The sequence below is a fragment of the Myotis daubentonii genome, chromosome 8, assembly GCF_963259705.1.
Source record: "Myotis daubentonii chromosome 8, mMyoDau2.1, whole genome shotgun sequence".
Lineage (NCBI taxonomy): Eukaryota > Metazoa > Chordata > Mammalia > Chiroptera > Vespertilionidae > Myotis > Myotis daubentonii.
Window position 1 is genome coordinate 69,031,234 of NC_081847.1, and position 22,490 is coordinate 69,053,723.

General features: G+C 44.4%; 1 protein-coding gene and 1 long non-coding RNA gene across 18 annotated transcripts in view; one reads left to right on the forward strand and one right to left on the reverse strand.

Annotated features, from left to right (window-relative positions):
- The window catches only part of LOC132239867 (uncharacterized), a 566,058-nt gene that overhangs the window by 66,624 nt on the left and 476,944 nt on the right, over positions 1 to 22,490 (reverse strand). The gene's annotated exons all lie outside the window — the stretch shown is intronic.
- The window catches only part of ZMYND8 (zinc finger MYND-type containing 8), a 110,740-nt gene that overhangs the window by 34,237 nt on the left and 54,013 nt on the right, over positions 1 to 22,490 (forward strand). For 12 of the 17 annotated variants that reach the window (XM_059706836.1, XM_059706839.1, XM_059706840.1 and 9 more), the window contains 6 exons: positions 351 to 499; positions 11,337 to 11,555; positions 14,508 to 14,621; positions 17,595 to 17,687; positions 18,795 to 18,882; positions 21,880 to 21,935. In XM_059706836.1, coding sequence (XP_059562819.1) covers positions 351 to 499; positions 11,337 to 11,555; positions 14,508 to 14,621; positions 17,595 to 17,687; positions 18,795 to 18,882; positions 21,880 to 21,935 — 719 coding nt within the window. The remainder of the gene's footprint in view (positions 1 to 350; positions 500 to 11,336; positions 11,556 to 14,507; positions 14,622 to 17,594; positions 17,688 to 18,794; positions 18,883 to 21,879; positions 21,936 to 22,490) is intronic. The other 5 variants (XM_059706837.1, XM_059706844.1, XM_059706846.1 and 2 more) reach the window with 1 other exon arrangement.

Below are 22,490 nucleotides of genomic sequence, written 5' to 3' on the forward strand. Positions count from 1 at the left end.
TGTCATGTAAAAATGGCTAGCCGGCATTCAGATCTGTGTCTGCTGCCATAAGGCCATGGAAGGAAGGTCCTGATCTGTTTCTTTTTCAGAGAAGCCAAAAATCTAGGTGATTTGTAAAGTCTCCCGGTTTTTATATTCTGGTAGGGAGTTAAGTTTGTTACAGAAATGTTACGCAGGCCACAGAAAGACCATCTGACCTCTGAGATGGGTAACAGAAAGGGGGGTGGGGGTGCATTCTAAGGAGGAGGAACCCCGAAACGAAATGGGCTGTGTCCTCCCCGCCCCCTCCCCGAGGAGGCCGAGCCCCCCCTGACTGCTTTAAAATGTGTGGTCCTGTGTGTCTCTTTCAGATCCTGGCTCCGCCGACAGAACAGCCCCGAAAAGAAAGTTCCCCAGCCCTCCGCATTCTTCCAATGGCCACTCGCCACAGGACACATCCACAAGCCCCATTAAAAAGAAAAAGAAACCCGGCTTACTGAACAGTAACAATAAGGAGCAGGTAAAGGGCCACCGCGAACTGTCCGCACGGTGGGACAAAGGCTGGAATGAGAAGACGGCAGCTCTCGGTGTGGGGGTGGCGGGTGGGGGCTGGGGTTTAAGAGCCGGTGTTCTTGGCATTTAGCAACCTGCCTGACGCTGGCTGTCATGGACGTAGAGCAGAACAGGGCAGCTCAGGAAGGGCCTGTGTTGAAATTTGTGGCGGGTTTTCAGATCTGTTTTGGGGACAGGGCAGTCATCCAGATGAGACAGAGAAATTGTGCTTTAGGGCTTGGGGCTTTTTCTTGGGTTTCTGTTTCATCCGTTAGGAAGGTTCCCCCCTGTGGCTGGAGAGTATTTTCCTCCTGGGCCACACCAGCAGGATGGCTCTCACCTCCGCCTGGAGGTGTGTGTATGGCTGAGACATGCTCTCTTCTGGTCTCAGTTTTCTCATCTGTAAAATAATGGGTTTAGGTCTGTGGTGAGAGACAGCTGCCCTCCCCACCCATTGCTCACGGTACACTGGTAATTACTCACCATTCCTTCTCACTGTGCAGAGAGACCTGGACTGCAGACCCCACCCTCCCTGGGCAGCCAGGGCCAGTCAACTAAACACAACATCTGTTCGCCATCTTGGATCATACTAAGGAAACCTAGCTTTAACATTACCTGATGCAGGCTAGATATATTTTCGATTAAAAAAAAAGAGAGAGAGATGCTTTAGTGGACCGGGAGGCCAAATCTCCTGACACTGGAGGAGGCAGGGTGACCCGTGGTACCACTTAAGTGAGGAGCCCTCGGATGTGTTCATGCATTTCCTGCGTTAGGGAGCGCCGGAGTGGGCTCTGGGGATTTGAGGTTGAAGGAAACAAGATTATTGCTTTCACGGGAAGAGACCTAGCAGCGGCTAAATGCCCAGAACTGTGAGAGGGTACGTTTCTGCACACGAATCTATTTTCATTCTCAAATTATATAGCGAAATGCCAGCTCTGCTTTTTGCTCCGTGGCTGTGGGCAAGTTAACCTCTTTGTGCCTCGTTTTCCCATCTACCGAAATGGGGATAATGACGCTGCTACTATTGATTTCCTAAGGTTGTTAAGATGAATTGAGCCAAGTGACATCAATAATTAATAATAATAATAAAAATTAAGCCAGGCCCTACACTCCATAGAATAAACACACAAACTACAACAGCAGCTCTAGAGACGTCCCAGGCCTGTGCTGTTCAGTATGATAGTCACAAGCCACGGGGGGCCCTTGAGAGGTGCAGATGGCAAATGTAACCGAGGAGCTGAGTTTCTAGTTTAAATGTCAGTGGCTCTCTGGCTCGCAGCTACCGTGTTGGACTGCACAGGGCTGATTGTATTAGGAGGCGAAACTGGAGGGTCTGAAATAAATTCTGGGGGATCGCAGTGTGAAAGACATATGTAATAGTGTTGGTCATAATAAAAGCAGTGCTTACACTGTGCTGTCACATGACATTATGGTTTCAGATCCTCCCCGCCCCCCATTTTCCGGTGTCTATGCTAATGTTTACAATAGCCCCTTGAGTAAGGGCTCGCATCATCTCCATTTCACAGATGAAAACACAGAGGCTTAGAGAGGTTAAGGTGCCGCCTCAGCGCGAGTAAGAAGCTGCCTTTGAGCTTAGATCCTGTCACCCAGGAGCTACCATCGCTGTTGAGATTAAAGACTAAGAAAGAAGCATGAAGGCCACAGATAATCCCCAAACCTTGACTTAGCCAGCCATTAAGTTCCTGGGCAACACTTTCTCACCAGCTGCCCCATAAGTCACAAAGCAGATACTGTCCCCTCCTTGCACCTCCTCCCTGTGTGTCCACCACGTACACATACACACACACACACACACACACACACACACACGCACGCACGCACACGCGCACACACACACTTGAGTTGAGTCCCTACCTGTCCTTTAAGAATTGGCTCCCATCTCTCTTTCTGGAAGCTGGCCAGCTTGGACAGCTCATGCTTAGTGTCTCCCTTCTCTATCCCTGTGTTAATACCATCCCTATAACACTTAAACCTCCCAACCACATTATGTGTTTGCCAATCTGTGCCCCCTCTGGACCATTGTCCTCAGAAAAGTATCCGACGGTTGCTGTCTCATCTCCCCGGAGCTTGACCCGGGGTGGGAGCTTATGAATATAGAACGCGCTCAGGATGTGGAAAATAGCAAAGCATGGGTGACTACCCACGGGGCGCGATGATGCTCCTGAGTAATCCGTCACCCTCAGTCCTGGTAGAAGAGCTTGCAGGACCGAGACACTGGAGGGAAAGCGTCGCAAACCTAGAGACTGGGCTCTTTCTAGCCCCCTGCACCTGGGGAACTGGCTGTGTGACCTGGGCAGTTGTTTCCTATCTCTGAGCCTCAGTTACATTGTCAAATAAGGGTTGGGACTAGGGACATCATAAGGTTGCTTGTTTTTCGGTTGCAAAACTCCCTGGGGCTGAGCAGCCAGGAGCTGGCAAAGGAGAATAGCCTAGCTCAGTGGTCGGCAAACTGTGGCTCGGCAAACCGCGGCTCACGAGCCACATGCGGCTCTTTGGCCCCTTGAGTGTGGCTCTTCCACAAAATACCGACTTCTGCGCATGGGCCACGAAGTTTCAAGCGCACTGTACATGTGCGCCCGCACGTGGTATTTTGTGGAAGAGCCACACTCAAGGGGGCCAAAGAGCCGCATGTGGCTCACGAGCCGCATGTGGCTCACGAGCCGCGGTTTCCCCGACCATGGGCCTAGCTGTAAAGAGAAGAAATGGCTGACCTCGACTCTGTAATTCAGTGTAGCATAGAAGGTTTGCAGGGTAAGCGCAACCCCTCTCATGCAGAATCTGCTTTCCTAAGAGGAACTAATTCTTCTGGACACTTTCCTTTCCCATTCCCTTCCCTGGCCTCTTTCTTTCTTTTAGGATTATGGAATTAAAACCAAATCATAGGTCGCAAGTGCTGTGTTTAACCAACATAATATAATTCCTGTTAGTCACCCAACATTTGAAGATTATGAGATTTTAGGTAACAACTTATATTTCTGAGTTCCTAGGGAACTCGGAGAATTCTAACAACAGTTGGAGCTGAGCACATCCTGCTCCTTTATTATTTTAAAAAATATTTTTATGTTTTTATTGATTTTAGAGAGGAGGGGGGAGGGAGAGATAGAAACATCAAGGATGAGAGAAGATCATTAATCAGCTGCCTCCTGCATGCCCTCTACTGGGGATCGAGACCTGGTCATGTGCCCTGACCGGGAATCAAATTGTGATTTCCTGGTTCATAGGTTGACATTCAACCTCTGAGCCACACCGGCTGGGCGATCCTGCCCCTTAGACACAGGGCCTCCAGTTTTCCCCACTCCCACCCCTCCCTTTAGTGTCACCCTGCCTGCTTCGCTCATTCCTTCTGCCTTTGGCTCTCTTAGGTGTTTGGGTTATTTTTATTTTTGGTACATATCAAGGTTCTCTGCCTCCTTCCTTTTTTCCCCCTTCACTCTAATTTCTTTTTTTGTGTTAATCCTCACCCGAGGATATTTTTCCATTGATTTTTAGAGAGAGTGGAAGGGAGGGGAGAGACAGAGAGAGAGAAACATCGATGTGAGACAAACACATCGATTGGCTTCCTGCATGTGCCCTGACCAGGGCCTGGGATTGAACCCATGACCCTTCAGTCCGTGGACTGACACTCTATCCATGAGCCAAACCTGCTAGGGCTTCACTCTAATTTCTCTTCTGTATTCTAGGGTTCTAAAAAGAAAGCCATTCTGGCCTTATAAACACCCCCACCTCCCCCCATATTTTTCCATTTTTGGTAGCAACTTTTTATTAGCGGGTGGAGATACAGGTTGAGTTTTTAAGTTGGAAGCCCATTTCACCCATTTTTCCTATATTGGGGATTCAATACTTTTAGGGGGAATTTCAAGAAGAGCTTTAAAAACATTATTTTTTGGGGGGAAAAGTATTCTAATGCTTATAATTAATTTTTAATGCCTCTTGGTCCAGTGGTTTCACCCCTAAAAACATGTAGGTGTTTTTTCTTGGGACTGCTGGAGGGGCTGTCCCAAAGCCTGGAAGGGTGCTCCTGGCATTTCGTGGAGCAGGTCCGGTTGCCAAGCACCCCGCAGTAGAAATACCTTGTCCCCAAATGACATGAGGCCTAGATTGCAAAATACCATCTTTCCTTAATTCTTGGGTCATTTGAGTTTGAAGAGCCCTTTTGGAAGATCCTCCCTCCCTCCCACCCTTCCTTCTTCTCTCCCCCCTCTTCCCTCCCTCCTCCTTCCCTCATCAAAGGATTTAGAAATAATTGCTAACAGACTTGTACAAAAAGGCCTTAGGTGTATATTTGATCAGATATGGCAGAGAAATCCCCTCCTCACGTACAGGGTGTATACATGTCATAAATGGGTGGCTAGGACTTATTTTGTTGGGTCCATGCATTGTCTTAAAAACGAGGAAGCTACACAGAAGTCCTTTGCTGGGCAGGGGCAGTGTATTAGCAGTTCTACCAGGTCAGGTGGCACCGTGGTACGTGCCTGCCTCGCTGCCTCAGCCCTGGAGCTGAGGGGAAGTGCTCCCCTAGGGTGGGTATGAGCTATGTCCTCCTGCTGTCTCCCTGAGTCCAGGCTGAATGCCAGGGCCATTCCTCACACTCCAAGACCAGGTCGTCCATCTTACTGCAAGACCCATGCTTTTATCCGTGCGGGAGAACAAAAGCTGGAGAGAGGACTGCTTTATTATTTACTTATTTTTTATTTGTTACCTACGTGGTCCCTGTAGGAATTTGAATTTGTGGATCCCCGACATGTACCCTATGCTTACACAATAGCCAGAGTATCCATTCTCTGGCTTAGACAGACCAGGGGTTGCAAACTATACTTATTACAACTGTAGTCGCAAACTATAGTTATTAACAATATTCTGAGCCTGTTTTTGTAAGTAAAGTTTTATTGGCCCACAGCCACATTCATTCATTTACATATTGTGAAAAGTTCGCGGCTCCTGGTGTAGACTCGGGCATTGCAGAAATGAATGAACAAGCCTGTCTCTTTTCTTGTTGAGCCCACCTGTGGGAGCAGCAGGGAAATCGGAACATTTGCTTACAGAGCCTGCAATCATCCTCCTGTCACAACACAGGTCGCAACCTGTTTGCCTTCCCAGCAGGCTGGTAACACACCTTACGCTTGTGGGGGTGAACCTGAAATGATTTGCTTTTCCTGTTTTAAATGTTCCATATTGGTTATCAGATGATTTTGATGGAGCAGGAAACATTTACAAGCAGCAGATAAGGCAGGTATCTGATTGACAAGATTACCAGGGAGCTAGGTCTCAGCAACAGCGTCCCTGGTTCAGGAGAGGATGGAATCTCCTGAAAGATTGGAGCAGCCTGATGCCCAACTCCTGGCAACCCTCCCAGGAACACTCATGCCCCACCCCGGTGTGGGGCAGGGCAAGGGCATGGAGAAACTACTGTCTGAAGTGGCAAACCGTTGGCTTCTGTGCTATAGAAAGGACTTGGGTTGCCCAGTTAGGGAGATCAGTGGCCATATTCGATTTTTCCCGTTAGCTTACTGAAAGGAAGTCAGGCACTGAACTATGGCTTTCTGCTGTCTTGCAGAAGCCACAAGAGCATTCTGGAAGACCCTACTCAGGTTAGAGATAGTTCTGCCTGCTTGATATAACAGGTTATCTTTCTTTTTGTTTGCTAATCCTTACCAGAGGATATTTTCCCATTGATTTTTAGAGAGAGTGGAAGGGAGGGGGAGAGACACAGAGAGAGAAACATCGATGGGAGAGAGACACATCGATTGGTTGCCTCGTGCACTTGGCCCTTGACTGGAATTGAACCTGGGAACCTCGGTCTGAGGGCCGATGTTCTATCCACTGAGCCAAACTGGCTAGGGCCACAGTTTATCTTTCAATAGAACTTTTCTTCTCCTCTCCTAAGCACCCAAAGAAACCCAAACAGACCTGCTACATTAGTGTCTCTCAACTGAAGGCAGTTTGGTTCCCAAGGGACATTTAGCAGTGTCTGGAGACATTTTGGGTCGACACAGTTTTGTGTATGGGGGATGCTATTGGATCTAGCCAGTGAGCTACATATAGCTACTACATAGAGTGAGCAGGAAAGCGCCCCCACCCCAAGAATTTTCTGGCCCCAGTATCACTGGTGCGGAAGTTGAGAGCCTTTGCTCTAATAATGTTACCTTTTCGTGCCCCCATCTGGTGTATTTCTCGTGTCTTCCTAATGCCCAGATTTTTTCCCCTCCAGCTTTATGCATAAAGCAGAAATTAATTTTGAACTACAGAGAATATTCTCTCAGGGTTCACTCAATCAGAATCTCTTCTGCATCCATCATCCTCTTACAGGGGGCACAGGGACAGGAGAAAGTTCAGATAAGTTTTTTTTTGAATTTTATTTTCAGTTACAGTTTACATTTGATATAATTTTGTGCTAGTTTCAGGTGTACAGCGTAGTGGTTAGAAGAAGCATACACTTTACAGAGTGATCCCCGATATTTCAAGTATCCACCTGGCACCCTACATTAGCAATACAATATAGTGACTATATTTATTTCCTATGCTTTATTTATATCCCTGTGACTATTTTTAAAAAAAAAAATGTTTTTATTGATTTTAGAGAGAAAGGGAGGGAGAAAGAGAGAGAGAGAAACATCTATCAGTTTCCTCCTGCATTCACCCTGACCCTGACTGGGGATCAAACCCACCATCTGGGCATGTGTCCTGACTGGGAATCAAACCCGTGACCTTTTGATGCACAGGACGATGCACAACCAGCTGAGCCACACCAGCCAGGGCCCTGTGACTGTTCTGTAACGACCAATTTGTACTTCTGAATCCCTTCACCTTTTCCATCCAGTTCCCCCAGAGAAGTCTTTTTAACCTGGTTTTCTCACCAAGTAAGACTAGTAGTGTCTACCCCGAGTACCCCTCTGGGTGGTTGTGAGGATAAAGTGGAGATGGTGTGTGTGACAGTATGCTGAAAACCATAACGTGGGAAGAATATCGGAGCAGTGTTACTCTCTGGAAACCAAGTAAATGGTCTGTCTTAACTGTTGAAGTGACACAGGGACATAACTGGGCTCAAGAGCCATGTATTCCCTGCAGCCCGGTTTTAGAGGACTGGCTTATCTGTGTCTCTGGGCTTGGAGCCATTTTCTTAAACGAGTAAGCCTACTTTCTTGGCTGCGAACGCCTGTTCGAGTTTTACTGGGCTTTGATGCACTTGGGCAAATGGATCCCTTTAGTCAGGTAACAATTTTGGTCCCTAACTTGGGGCTTTTTTGCCTGTGGGTTTGGTGATCCTGGCTTGGAGCTTGCCACCAGGCCCCTGCCTAGCAGCTGCCCAGGACCTATTGTCTTGGAAATGGAGGCTAGATGGCAGTCCGTGACCGGGCGCCCCCTGCCTATGGCACTTTTGTTTGCAGCATGAGAAATGAGGAATTGAAAAGGCCTAGATTGAGAATTTGCTCTGCTTTTGGAAATTGGAGATGTCCTTTGCCCCAGGCCCATGAAAGTGGATCAACACTGCCTATCGCACCATCGTGAAACTATAGACAGAAAAACGCCATGGTTGACTGACATCAGGACCTGATACAAGATCCACCAATCAGTACAGCCCAGGACCCCAACTCCCTTAAATCACCATGATTTTTATTTTCTGGTCAATGGATTTTATTTTCCTTTTTGAATGAACAGTAGCCATATAAGATTTATTAAACCAGTAATGAAAACATGTTACTGGTTTGTCAATAGACAGACAAAAAGTTCAGACACTGACTCAAATACATATGGAAATTTAGGAAGCCAAATTAATCAGAGAATAACAAGATAGATTTTCTATCTCGTTGGACCTTTAACTTTTTCTTATTTCTCTAAATTTTTTATTCTTTTTTAAAATATTTAATAACGATAATTAATTTTTCCTGTATATAATATGTCGCTGTGTGGGCCATCGGGGAGCCAGGTTTTAGAGCCCTAGCCTACCTCTTTCCCTAGGTTTGGTGCCATTACCTTGAAGTAATAATCCTCTACTTTCCTTGTTGCATGCTCCCCCGCCCCTCAATGCAATCACTCTTAAAGGTCCTAGTTGTTTTCTTAGTAGAAACGAGAGTAGGAGCTTTAGAAGGATTGGATAATGAGGATCTGCCAGGCATCTGTGAGGCTCTTTATCAAGGAAGAGCAGGCATTTGAGAGCATTAAAACCTCATAATAAAAACCAGGAACAAGACCTAGGTGCCTGCAATCTTGGCCACTTTTCCCCATTATCCTGGGGGTTCTAGCCAGAAAGTCTGGCCAGCCTGGCTCAGTGCTTGAGTGTAGATCTGTGAGTCAGGAGGTCACGGTTTGATTCCCGGTCAGGGCACATGCCCAGGTTGTGGGCTTGATCTCAGGTGTGGGTTGTGCAGGAGGTGGCCGATCAGTGATTATCTCTAATCATTGATGGTTTTCTCTCTCCCTCTCTGAAATCAATAAAAATATTTTTAAAAATAAGGAAAAAAGAAAAGTAATGTGACGATATGAGGCATGAACGGACAAAACTGACATTACTCAGAGATAAGTTTTTTTTTTTCTGTTAATCCTCACTGATGATATTTTCCTATTGATTCTTAGAGAGAGAGGAAGGGAGGGAAGGGGAAGAAGGGAGGGGGAAGGAGAGAGAAACATTGATGTGAAAGAGACACATTAATTGGTTGCATCCCACACACTGGATCAAACCTGCAACTCGGGGACATGCCCTTGACTGGAAATTGAACCCGTGACCTTTTGGTGTGTGGGTCAACATTCTAACCATGCAAAACACTGGCCAGTGCCTCAGAGATAAGATTTTTTTTTAAAAATATATTTTATTGATTTTTTACAGAGAGGAAGGGAGAGAGAGAGAGAGAGTTAGAAACATCGATGAGAGAGAAACATCGATCAGCTGCCTCCTGCACATCCCCCACTGGGGAAGTGTCCGCAACCCAGGTACATGCCCCTGACCGGAATCGAACCCAGGACCTTTCAGTCCGCAGGCCGACGCTCTATCCACTGAGCCAAACCGGTTTCGGCAAGATTTTTTTTTTAAATATATTTTTTATTGATTCTTTACAGAGAGGAAGGGAGAGAGATAGAGAGTTAGAAACATCTATGAGAGAGAAACATCGATCAGCTGCCTCCCGCACATCTCCTACTGGGGATGTGCCCGCAACCAAGGTACATGCCCTTCACCGGAATCACACCTGGGTCCCTTCAGTCTGCAGGCCGACACTCTATCCACTGAGCCAAACCGGTTTCGGCCTCAGAGATAAGATTTTTTCTTTTTCTTTTTTTTTAAAATATATTTTATTGATTTTTTACAGAGAGGAAGGGAGAGAGATAGAGAGTCAGAAACATCGATGAGAGAGAAACATCGATCAGCCGCCTCCTGCACATCTTCCTACTGGAGATGTGCCCGCAACCCAGGTACATGCCCTTGACCGGAATCGAACCTGGGACCTTTCAGTCCGCAGGCCGACACTCTATCCACTGAGCCAAACTGGTTTCGGCGAGCTAAGATTTTTTAATCAATAAAGTATTAGGACTGTTTATATGTGAGGACAATTAAAAAATCTAGCAGCATTTCTGTGTACCACCGAAAACTATTTAGAAAATATAATAGAAAAAGATGCCATTAACAGTACCAACAAACATTATGCAGTCTCTAACCAGTATAAGAGATCTTTATGGAGGAAACTGTAATGTTTTAATGAAGAACAAGAAAAAGGAGGTTATACAAGGAGGTTTATTCAGAGGTTAGGTACTAGCGTTGTGACTAAGCTATTGTGCATGGAATCGAGGCCGGAAGTGGATTGAGGAGCCTTCTTAAGGTCACACAGCCAGTTGCCCCAGGTCATTTTGATGTTTACCACCAGAATATCGACTTCCAAAGCAGGATTTCTTACTGGTTTCCGATAGACATTTTCCTAACGAGTTTCATCTGAGGGATTTTATGTGTTTGGAGTGTGGCTTTGCTGGATTCTATATTATATCATTAGGGAGCTATTGCTCTTGGTATTTTGGGATAAGATGGGGTCTGGCTCCTGTGAATTGGCTGCCCATCTCCTCTTTCTGCCATTGTTGGTCCTAAGTCGGTGATGTAGCTCTGGGTCGATGGGGACCTACCATGTTTAAGAATCATGGCTTCAGGAAGCCTCTTGTATTATATGCATTCAGGGTAGACGTACTAGTAAAAAATGGGTGATCATTCTTTGGTGACTCAAACCCAATGGATCTATTCTCCAAAAGCCTGATGTTGAAAGAATCCCAGGGCAAACTGACATTATTTTGTTGGCTTTGCACATTTAGACTTCCATATATTGGACTCTTAACTATATCAGCAATATTAGTAATGGTGGCACTGTGTTAAATGCATGCATTGTATCATCCCATTTAATCCCGACCACAATACCATGAAGTTAAGTATTATCGTACCCATTTTACAGATGAGAAAATTGAAGCCGAGAGGTTAAGAGACCTGTCCAGGGTCATGTAGCTGGTAGAGCTAAAATTTAAACTCGGGTATGCCTGGGTTGTAGCCATTTTGCTATCCTGCTATAGGGCTGCCTATTAATTCTTAGACATTAGTGTTTTAATCTATGTCCTCTTAAAATAGAAGCAAGAGAAACATCTTAATATGTAATGATCTGTAAACCATGTATTGAGTAGTGTAATCCAGGGTGGCTTTTTAATGACTGTATGAAATGCTGTAATTGTCTTGTGTTGTTTCTTGATGTGTTTGTTAAAATTCCTTTTGAGAATGCACATTTGTTTTGAAACCAAACCTGTCTTTCTTGCCTACATTTCAGTCAGAACTAAGACATGGTCCGTTTTACTATATGAAGCAGCCACTCACCACAGACCCTGTTGATGTTGTACCGCAGGATGGACGGAATGATTTCTACTGCTGGGTTTGTCACCGGGAAGGCCAAGTCCTTTGCTGTGAGCTCTGTCCCCGGGTTTATCACGCTAAGTGTCTGAGACTGACATCGGAACCAGAGGGGGACTGGTTTTGTCCTGAATGTGAGGTCAGTTTCTGATGAATGAATGCATTCCCTGCCTGGTTTCTTCTCCTTTCTCTTTCTCCCTTATATTTTTAACTCTTCAAATCATCAAGATACAGGGAAAAGAGAAATTTCTTGCCTTCCACCTGCTCTATCCTAGTCATCCATCTCCTTTTGGGACCAACATTGGCAGTTGGTCCAAGTGGCCTCTTGGAAAGACATTCTTTTTGATTCCTCATGGGTCTTTGGATCGCTTTGAGATCCGCAACCTTCTCTTTTGTAATGAACATTCCAGAAGTTAACTTAGGCATCTTTACCTATTTTGAAAAGATCTCACGCTATTTTTCCCTTTCTTGGATGTTGTCTCCTGCTTCATCATTGAATCATCGGCAGTAGCCACGCCAGGAAGACCAATTTTGGTTGTATATTCTGTGTGGTTGCCATCTAATGCTTCCGTTCTGGAACGTCTGCTTCTTCTGTGCTTCCTCGGTGCTAGGGAATCGGCAGTAAAGAAAAAGAGGCAAGAATCACATTCTTTTCCGGAGGAAAGGGCAGAAACCAGGCTAAAGTTACATACAGTGTGTTAGAGGAAGAGTGTTCTGGAGAGAACGAATTGACGATGAGGAATAGGGAGTGAGGAGGGCGCAGGGTGTTCCCATTTTAAATGAGGAGACCCAGGAAGCCTTACTAAGATTTGAGAAAGAAAGACGTGAAGAGGAGGAGTGAAGACCCTCCAGGCAGAGGGCCAGCAAGTTCAGGACCCCAGGCAGAAAGAAGCCACTGGCACAGTGAAGGGCATGTTGTATTTCATTTGTAGCAAAGTCTAAACACTCCTTAAAACAGTTGGGGTGGTTTCCGCTGTTCTGAAGTGCCTTCTGTTCTTGGTGACTTCCAACTAGGATGCTTTTCAAAATGCTGAAAATAATGTCGTCTATAGAATCATTTCCTGTGGAATGTCACGTGATCCAAAGGATCTGTTGGCATTAGATCTCAACCGAGGGAAGCTTTCTGTGTGTGAAATGGAAAGTTCACCCAGATGTTATTTGTGCGGGGAAAAAAGCAAGCTATGTATAGGATAGTGTCTGCAGTGCCACTTTGTGTAGGAAAAGGAGACATATAAGAAATTAGACTTTCATCCAATAGGATGATGACATTTTAATGGTGTTCTGCCCCTGAAGTTGCAAAGGATGGCCTCTGGTTCGCTTTGGGTTACTCTAGATCAGTGGTGGCCATCCGGTGGTCCGTGAGGTCCGAAAGGTTGGCGACCGCTGCTCTAGATGGAGAGATGTGCAGGCACGTTTTACTCAGCCAAACCCTCTTGGTCAGAGCCTCACCTCATTCTGCATTTAGTATGGGAACTGGAGCCTTCACCTATTTCCTTTTGTCTTGACCAACCCTCCCTTCCTTCATTTTGCAAAAAAGATAGTGGCTCGGAGAGGATGTTTTTGCTGCAAATAATAGATCATGATGAAAGGTGACAGAGAAACAAGAGGGTTTTATTAGCATGTGTAGGAAAAACCCAGAGGCAGGGCCAGGCCAGCGTTTGTTCAGAGCCAGACTCTTTCCATTCCGTCGTTAGGGCCATGTGTCCCTGCGTGGCCCTACGATGGCTGCTGGGGATTTGATGACAGTGGCTAGCAAAAATCCCCTAAAAGGAGTGTCCCTCTTCACGTGCCTTTTTATCAAGCAGACTTGCTCTTCAGTTCATTGGTCAGGATTGGATCACCAGTCCTTATGCAAAAAAGGCTTGAAGAATGCTCATCTGGCACTTTCCATCTATATCGTGGGAACCGGGCACTGCCAGCCAGGAGGGCAGGGAAGAGGTTGGGGGGAGGGGAAAGGGGGCAGAGGAGGCGAATGGCAGTTGAGCATGCAACCCAAGTGTTCGCCATGGATCGGTTACCTGGAAACGCACGGGAATTCAAACAAACAGGAGTGCTGTGTCTAAGATTTCAAGCCCCGGTTTCCTTGCGGGGTGACTTGGTAGGGCAGTCAGCTGAGAAGACGAGGTCTTTCAGGCGCTGGCAGCCAAGCGATTAGAGACGTGCGTCATGGACTGTGTTCGGCTTCAGAGCCACTTTCTGTTGCCCTTTTCCTCGACAACCAGACACGTCTCTGCAAGTCCCTTTTGGAGCATCCAGAGACGGGAAGAATGGACATGAAATCCAAATTAATTGGAGAAAACTTTCTCAGCTCTCTCGACACAGATGGCTCAAGAGCGTTCCCTGCCATCGTCAGCCTTGCTGTGTTTGTTGTCTTTGCCGCCCGAGGATGCTGATGCTCTGAGATGTAGCACCACCAGATTCACGTAGCAGAACCCAGTTTCAGGCATTTCTCCGGGTCTCTTCTTGGATGGGAGTTTCCCTCACAAGTGGCATTTATTGCCCATGGAGCTAAACAGCTAGGCTATGCTTCTTGTGCAGTTTGCCAGAGTGTCCTAAGTGAGTTCCCATCAGTGGTGATGGAGAACTAAGTCATATTTATTATTCGCCACCATCCCTTGGATTCATGCTTTCTCTCAGTGATGTCACTGGGTGAATGCCTTGTCAATTTCCTGACAGATAGCCCTGAACCTTAAGAACATCAAGATAAGTGGTTGATTCATTATATGAAGAGATTACCCTGAAAGCATCAGTGGCCTTTTCTCTTATCCCATTCTTGGAATTCAAGATTGTAATGATGGCGATTTTCAGGTCCCTGCCTAGCTGCAAGCATCTTTCTCAGATTCTGTCATCTTCATGAGCACAGGGCACTTCTAATAAGGTAGTCAGTGGATTTGTGTGCTTCTGACCTTTATCCATTGATCCAGTAAACTCCAAGTAGATTGGAGTCCTTGTCAAGTGAAACAACTATCGTCTCACTTGGAAATTATTTCCTTCTATGTGTGAGCTAACTGGAAAGTTAGGAGGAAAAGGAAATCAGTCTGTGGATAGTAACTTTTTCCCTAACTGTCCCTCTGTGTGGTTTGACTTGTAGAAGATTACAGTAGCAGAATGCATCGAGACCCAGAGCAAAGCTATGACAATGCTCACCATCGAACAGTTGTCCTACCTGCTCAAGTTTGCCATTCAGAAAATGAAACAGCCAGGGGTAAGAAGAAAGTTCCTCGTGGTATAAGTGTAAATGGAAGTAGTGACTTTTGTTCTATTAACCTCTTTTTAAAAAAATCTATATCTTTTAAATTAATATATTTTTATTGATTTCAGAGAGGAAGGGAGAGGGTGAGAGAGAAACATCAATGATGAGAGAGAATCATTAACTGGCTGCCTCCTGCATGTCCCCCACTGGGGATTGAGCCTGCAACCCAGGCATGTGCCCTGACCGGGAATTGAACCGATCGCGCCGTGACCTCCTGGTTCATAGTCGATGCCCAACCCCTGAGCCAAGCCTGTTGGGCTGTTCTGTTAAACTCTTATTCCATAATAGCTTTAGCTATGTGTGCTCTTTAGGCCTTCTTACGTGCCCGAATTCAAACATCTGAAAATGAAATGTAAGTTATGACAGCATTCAGTTTTCTATAATGAGCACTCTGTGTCCTCAAGGACTTTAGTTGGGAAATGACATATAGTGGAGAAACTTGATGGGGATTTAAAATTCTGATTGGTTATGTAGTGTAAACTCCCTCATACCCCATTGAGTAAGGGGAATTTTACTCCTTCCCACGTGAGTTGGTAAACTTACATTGCGATGAGAGACCTGAGTACAACCCAGTTGATTTATAATCAAGGTCTGATGATGAAACCTTCAAGTAAAATTCAACCAGTGCAGTTTCCCATAAAGGGTGAGAATTTGATTAGTTCCTTCAATGTTGAAATAGGATTTGATGTACGGACCCTTCCCCTTAAGGAAAATTTTATTTATTGACTTGAGAGAGACAGAGAGATAGAGAGATATCAATTTGTTTTTCCACTTATTGACGTATTAATTGATTGGTCCTGACTGGGGATCGAACTTGCAACCTTGGCGTATTGGGATGGCACTCTAACCAACTGAGCAACCCGGCCAGGGCGAAGAAAATCTGTGTGGAAGCAGGGCTGCCATAGTCGGCTGGCAAATTGCGCACTTCACCTGGTTTCCCTCCTGAGTGCCAGTCTGATCATAGCCAAAGAGGTTTTAGATTTCTTGTGACAGTTTTCAGGAAGATGGCAGTAAAATACCTTTCTCCTAAAAATAATCCATATATTATGCCATTATAATCAACATATTATGAAATTTTTTCCTACAGAAACTTGAGGATGGAGTTCTCTTTTTCTCATTTGCACCAGTAGCGAACCTTTGTGACTCTTTGGAGTTTGCTTTCTAAGTCCAATGAATCTATAGAAATGTAGAATATTTAGTAACCACTGTGGTTTAATTTCTTTTAAAAAAGTACGCTTTAGCTTTGAGTTTTCACATAGTGAAAAAAAAATTTTTTTTAAACTATGTTATTGATTTTTTACAGAGAGGAAGGGAGAGAGAGAGAGTTAGAAATATTGATGAGAAACATCGATCAGCTGCCTCCTGCACACCCCCTCCTGGGGATGTGCCCACAACCAAGGTCCATGCCCTTGACCGGAATCGAACCTGGGACCCTTCAGTCCGCAGGCCGATGCTCTATCCACTGAGCCAAACAGGTTAGGCGACATAGTGAAATTTGATATTATGATGGAAAAGATTGAGAGTGTGCCAATTAAGTATTGCTAAATTGTAATCTATTTTTCTCTTTATTAAAATGTTCATCAATGGAAGCAAAAGTGAATAGCCTCAGTTTGGTTAAAAAGACAGATGTTTTAAAAACTATGGAGTTTTCTATTTTTAGTGACAAGGAATTACTTCCTGTTTTTCATAGGCTGGATTAATTATATCTGCTGAGGACTGTTTACAAGAATAATTATGTAGACTTGTCAACACTGTAGAATGATAAACCACAAAGAAAAATTGGATATGGTGTTAATTTCTCACATAAATTGTTTGATATAAAATCAATCAGTTCAGAAAGTTGCTGATTTTTGTGGCAGCATCTTTTAAAAAATATTTTTATTTATTTCAGAGAGGAAGGGAGAGAGATAGAAACATCAATGATGAGAGAGAATCATTGATCTGCTGCCTCCTGCACGCCCCCTACTGGGGGTCGAGCCTGCAACCCGGGCATGTGCCCTTGACCGGATTCGAACCTAGGACCCTCAGTCTACAGGCTGATGCTCTACCAACTGAGCCAAACTGGCTAGGGCTGTGGTAGGTAGCATCTTTTAAACTTACAATGGTCACTCATTCATTCTGGATAAAAGGGCTCAGCTGACTGCAAATGGTAATCCACTCAGATCCCTTGCTTGAGTATATTTTGGTATTTATAACTAAATCTTTAAAAAAATTTTTTTTTTATTATTGATAACTAAATACCTCCCATCAACAAACCAGGCTTATTTTTTTAGCCGATTCACGTAGGGCTTAAGACAATGGATCAAAATGAGAAACGTACATAGTTCCTGTGCTGAAGGTAACTGGGCTTTTTAAAGGGGAAGCAAAACCTTGCTGTTTAAATTTTTTTCCCACATGCAAAATATCTGCCGGCACTTTGGGAACTGTATTTGGAGTGTCATTTGTCGTCCTCAGTCAGTTTTGATTACGGGTATTTGCAGTGTATACATAAACTTCGTTCAAAGTTCAGGTCTAAAGGAACTGATAGTTCTTGTCAACCTTAATACAGGGTGGGGCAAAAGTAGGTTTACAGCTGTGAAACAGCCTTCATTCTCGTATCACTGTTTATTGTTATTTTCCGTGGGAACAACTGTGGACCGACGTTTGCCCCACCCTGTATAAGAAGAACAGGACCTGTTATTTGCATATATCTTGAAAAGGGAGCAAATAAAACCAGAACACAGCTGGGTCCATGATTATTGATCAAAAGGCGGAATTAGAAGGGGAACCGAGTTGGAGCGCTCCTCAGGGTCATTCTTTGTGAAAACTTTAAAGCCTGTTGTCTGAAAAGTTGTTTCCAGTTTAAAGTGCTTTGCTGGCCTTAATGCTTGGTCTTCCCCAGCAATAATGGTTTGTGCCTGTGTGTGCACGTCTTTTCCCTTATAGACAGACGCATTCCAGAAGCCTGTTCCGTTGGAACAGCATCCCGACTACGCAGAATACATCTTCCACCCCATGGACCTTTGTACATTGGAAAAGGTTGGCCTCCATCAAAGAACCTCACCGTTGTGTAGCCCACGGTTGTCGAGATGACTGAGGATCCGCCCTCATTTTTCGTGCCCCATCTCAACATGGTTTTTCTACGTGTCCTCTGTGAATTTTTATTGGGATGGAAGAACTTTTATTCCCTAACTTCTTCTGTAACATTTTTGCAGGGATTGCAATGGAGTGTTGCAGTCCACGGATAAGCTCCAAATATTACTTCTGCTTGCGATTCTTCACCTGAAAAAGTCATAGCTTCTAAGAATTAGTGATTTGATGGATTTGAGCCTTACCTCTTTTCTTCCTCTCGGAGGTGCTAATGAGAGCAGCAGGAGGGCAGAAGAGAAAATTAAGTGTCTGGGAAACGTTCACATTAGCAGTGCATTTATGGCTTCATAGAACTTGACTTCTTTTACTGATAAGGGTGTTTCTTTAATGCCTGGAGGTGTTTTTAAAATTCATGCTAAATCTCCATGCTGAAAAGGACACTTGTAAACCGTTAGATTGTGCACAACATCCTGTGTTGATTTTGAAATTGTTGACACCAAAATCTGGGTCAAGAAAGCGTGGATGAGGGGAAAGCATATGTGCACTGATGATCCCTAAACAGTTAATCCAACCTGCTTTTGGAAAATTGCACACATCCTCATGGTATTCCAAAAAGCAGGCATTCAAAAAAGGCAGGGTTGGAATTCTAGCTTCATAAATTAATAGTTTTGGAACTCTGCATACGGTCCTTAACATTCCTATACCTCGGCCCACCTGTCTGTAAAATGGGGATGATAATGACTGCTTCATCGAGTTCTCAATCATGAGGCTTGTGGGAGACTATTACAAATAATAACAAATACATAAGTATATGTTATGTCCTGTTCCATTGGAATAAGCTGCTGTAAAATGAGAAAATTCAGCTTAGTGTGATAAATTCAGTGGATGCGTTTTTATGGAGTTATAGATCTCCACTACAATAGCATCTTGGGAAACGAGTAAAAGCATTAATTAATTTGGCAAATGACTGCTAAGAAAATTATGTGGGGGTGCAGGTGCTACTGGCTGTGGCTTGTGTAGACTCGGTGGTGATTATGCTCTGGCTTGTCTCTGCAGAACGCTAAGAAGAAAATGTATGGCTGCACAGAGGCCTTCCTGGCTGATGCCAAGTGGATTTTGCACAACTGCATCATTTACAATGGGGGTGAGTGCGTAGATGATGCCTGTAAAAGAGTATGCTGTGTGTGTTGCCCCTTCTTCCACTCTTCATAAAAAATCAGGCTCTTTTCTCATGCATCAGGGCCAATACCTTCAAATACTTGTGTAGGGATTGCTAATATTTGTGAATAGGGGGCCGGTGACTCTGTTTGAAGTATGAGTTGACATCCAAACTGGCTGTGTGATGCTGCTGCCTGTCCTTTTTAAAAACTTCATTGTAATGGAGGAATAATTACATAAGATAAAAAATGTACATTTTACGTGTATATTCTATGGATTTGACATATGTGTAACCACAACCCCAAATAAGATGTAGAATTTTTTCATCATCCTATTATATTCCCTCTTTGCCCTTTTCAGTAAATCCGGCCTACTGTTCTGCTCTCTGTCACTGTAGATTAGTTTTGCATATTGTAGAATTTCATGTAAATGGAGTCATAGAGATTGCATTGCACTCTTTGGTGTCTGGCTACTTGAATGCAGCATAAGATTTTTGGGATTCATCCATGTTGTGTGTGTCAGTGGTTCATTTCTTTTTATTGCTGTGTTCGTTTGTTTTATCAAAATAGAATTTATTCACTCACCTTGTTGTTGATGGGTATTTGTGTTATTTTCAGCTTTTGGTTGTTAGAAACGAAGTTGCTGTGAGCATTCTTGTACACGTCTTTGTGTGGACATATGTTTTCATTTCTCTTGGGAAAAAACCTAGAAGGGGTATTGCTAGGTCACGGAATAGGCTTGTATTTGAGTTTCTAAGTGTTTTTTGCCAAACTGTTTTTGCAAAGTGGTGTGTCATTTTGCACTCCTTCTAACAGTGTATATGAGCCTTAGTTGCTTCATATTCTTGTCAACACTTGGTATTGTTAGTCTTTTTAATTTTAGCCATTCTTGAAGGTATGAAATATTATGTCATAGTGGTTTTAATTTGTCTTCCTGTAAGGACTCATGGTATTGAGGTTTTTTTGTGTGTGCTTATAAGTCATTTGTATATTTTTTGGTAAACTACCTTTTAAAATCTTTTGCTCCTTTAAAAAATTGGATTTTTGTGTTTTATTATTGAGTTGTAGGAGAGCTTTATATTCTGAATAAAGTTTTGTCAGTTGTGTTGTGTAGATTTAGAGGATCGAGCCTTCTCGACAGAGCAATCTCCTCTTGGCATCTTATGGCCTCAACTTCTCTCCCACAATCCTATCTGTTTACCTCTGGCCAGCAGATCTTTCAGTGTCCTGCCCGATCCTGTTTCTCTCGCCCCCAGGTCTTGTTCCCTGCTGGAACAGGCTTTACCTCTTTTTCCTGTTGGCTTTTTCTTATTCTCGTGTCTCAGTTTCTCAGTTCTCTGAAGAGCTTTCCCTGGTGAACTAGACCATATCATATGTTATTGTTAAGGGCTGCCACAGAACCTGCCCTTCCTGTGGCAGCATTTCTTACCCTTTCTGGATGGTACTGTTTTTATTTGTTTGAGTTGCTTACCAGTAGACTTTTAGGTAATGTTTAAGAAAAGACGCATGAATGGTAGATGTTTACTTACAGCACATGTTTTGCTCAGTAGCAGGTTGGGGTGTAGGGAGGGAAGAGAGTCACTGGGCATTGATAATTTAGATAAAGATTATAAACTCAAACCTATAAACAAGCGAATGAGGACTGGTGAGCGAAACACATCGGCACAGCCAGGGTTAGGCACTGACTGTGGGGAGAGCAGGATACTATGGGGTTGCCTACCTCCTGGTGGGGTTCCTACCTGGTCTCGCGGGGCTGCCACTGGACACTCCATGGTTGTTGGACACAGTTATCAGATCCCCTGAGTTTTCAAGGCAAGCCAGAAATCTAGGTGCTTATGTGTGTGTGAAATCTTTTTGTCAGCAAACATACAATTTCTGAAAATAGGGTAACATTTGAAGAAAACATGGATTTCTAACCATCTTGTCCTCTGGTTTAGTGCAAAGGTAAGGGATTTAGAATCCTGGGGCCAGATCTTTAACTCACTAGCTAAGTGGGCTAGTGATGACTCCTGAGCCTTGGCTAGCTCAGTAATGAAATGGGAATATTCCTACCTGCTCCCTATATTATGGCTTCTTTTTTTTTTTTTTAATATATTTTATTGATTTTTTACAGAGAGGAAGGGAGAGAGATAGAGAGTTAGAAACATCGATGAGAGAGAAACATCGATCAGCTGCATCCTGCACATCTCCTACTGGGGATATGCCCGCAACCCAGGTACATGCCCTTGACCGGAATCGAACCTGGGACCTTCCAGTCCGCAGGCCGACACTCTATCCACTGAGCCAAACCGGTTTCGGCTATTATGGCTTCTTGAGGGGTTAACAACAAGATGTATTTTCAGGCACTGGGTACACCAGAGCTACGTAATTCAGTGTCCCCCCCCCCCCCCCCCCCCCCGTACTCTTCTTGGATGGAGTCTGGGACAGTGGGTAGAGGAGGACTCCTTTCCACTAACTTTAGCCTTTAAAATGTAAAAAAGCATCTTTACTTTTTAAAAATATTTTTTATTGATTTCAGAGAGGAAGGGAGAGGGAGAGAGAGATAGAAACATCAGTGATGAGAGAGAATCATTGATTGGCTGCCTCCTGCATGCCCCACACTGGGGATCGAGCCCACAACCCAGGCACATGCCCTGATCGGGAATTGAACCGTGTCCTCCTGGTTCATAGGTCAATACTCAACCACTGAGCCACGCCGGCCGGACTGTAAAAGCATCTTTAGATATGAATCCCTGACTTGTAGGGAAACGCCACAAATTGCTCAATTTCAGAAAAGCTGACATCAAGGCACAAAGACTGGCTGACAGTCATGGGAGACTACACACAATTTGACGGGTATTAGAAGCCAGAACCTCCTGGTTTTTAGCCTTTAAATTTTCATCGCGGGGGAAAGCAAGTTAAAAGGTTGTTAGTGGGAATAAAATCCCAGGACTGGGCATAAACGTGTTTCCATTTGAATTAATCCAATTTTCTTATTCCCTTAGGAAATCACAAATTGACGCAAATAGCGAAAATAGTCATCAAAATCTGTGAGCATGAGGTATGTGTTTCCCACTGTCATGTTTTAAACGTGTCCAGAGTGAGGATAGGGTGGCTGAGGTTTGCATGTGCAGGATCTCCCAGTGGGTAGCCAGAGTGGCTTTAGAATTTGTTTAGGCCCAGACAGCTCCCTCTCTCTTTAAGGAAAAGTAAAAGCAACTAGGAGGGGACCCCCCCCATATGTTGTAGAGCACCCGCACCTTAGCCATGATCTAAAGGAGATGGAAGTGACCATTCTGTAGCTTTGAATCATGGTCAAGCCCCTGACATGTTCTCTTGGTTGCATAGATGGTGTTCATAATTTCTTCACCCACAGTCTGTGGCACTGAGTCAGGTCCTTTTCAATCTTCCTGCAGAAGATGTTTGACATTATTTGGAGGAAAGGTGCTGACTCTCACAGAGCAGCCCCGGTGTCCTGGAGAGTCGGTTCCTTTCGCAAATACCACCAATAGGCTTGATGAGGGCTGGCTGTGCGCCCTGAGGTGGTGGGACAGGCTGGTGGCAGAAATGGTTTCTTTATTAGATCCCCATCGTAAGAGTGAAAAACTGCGATGTA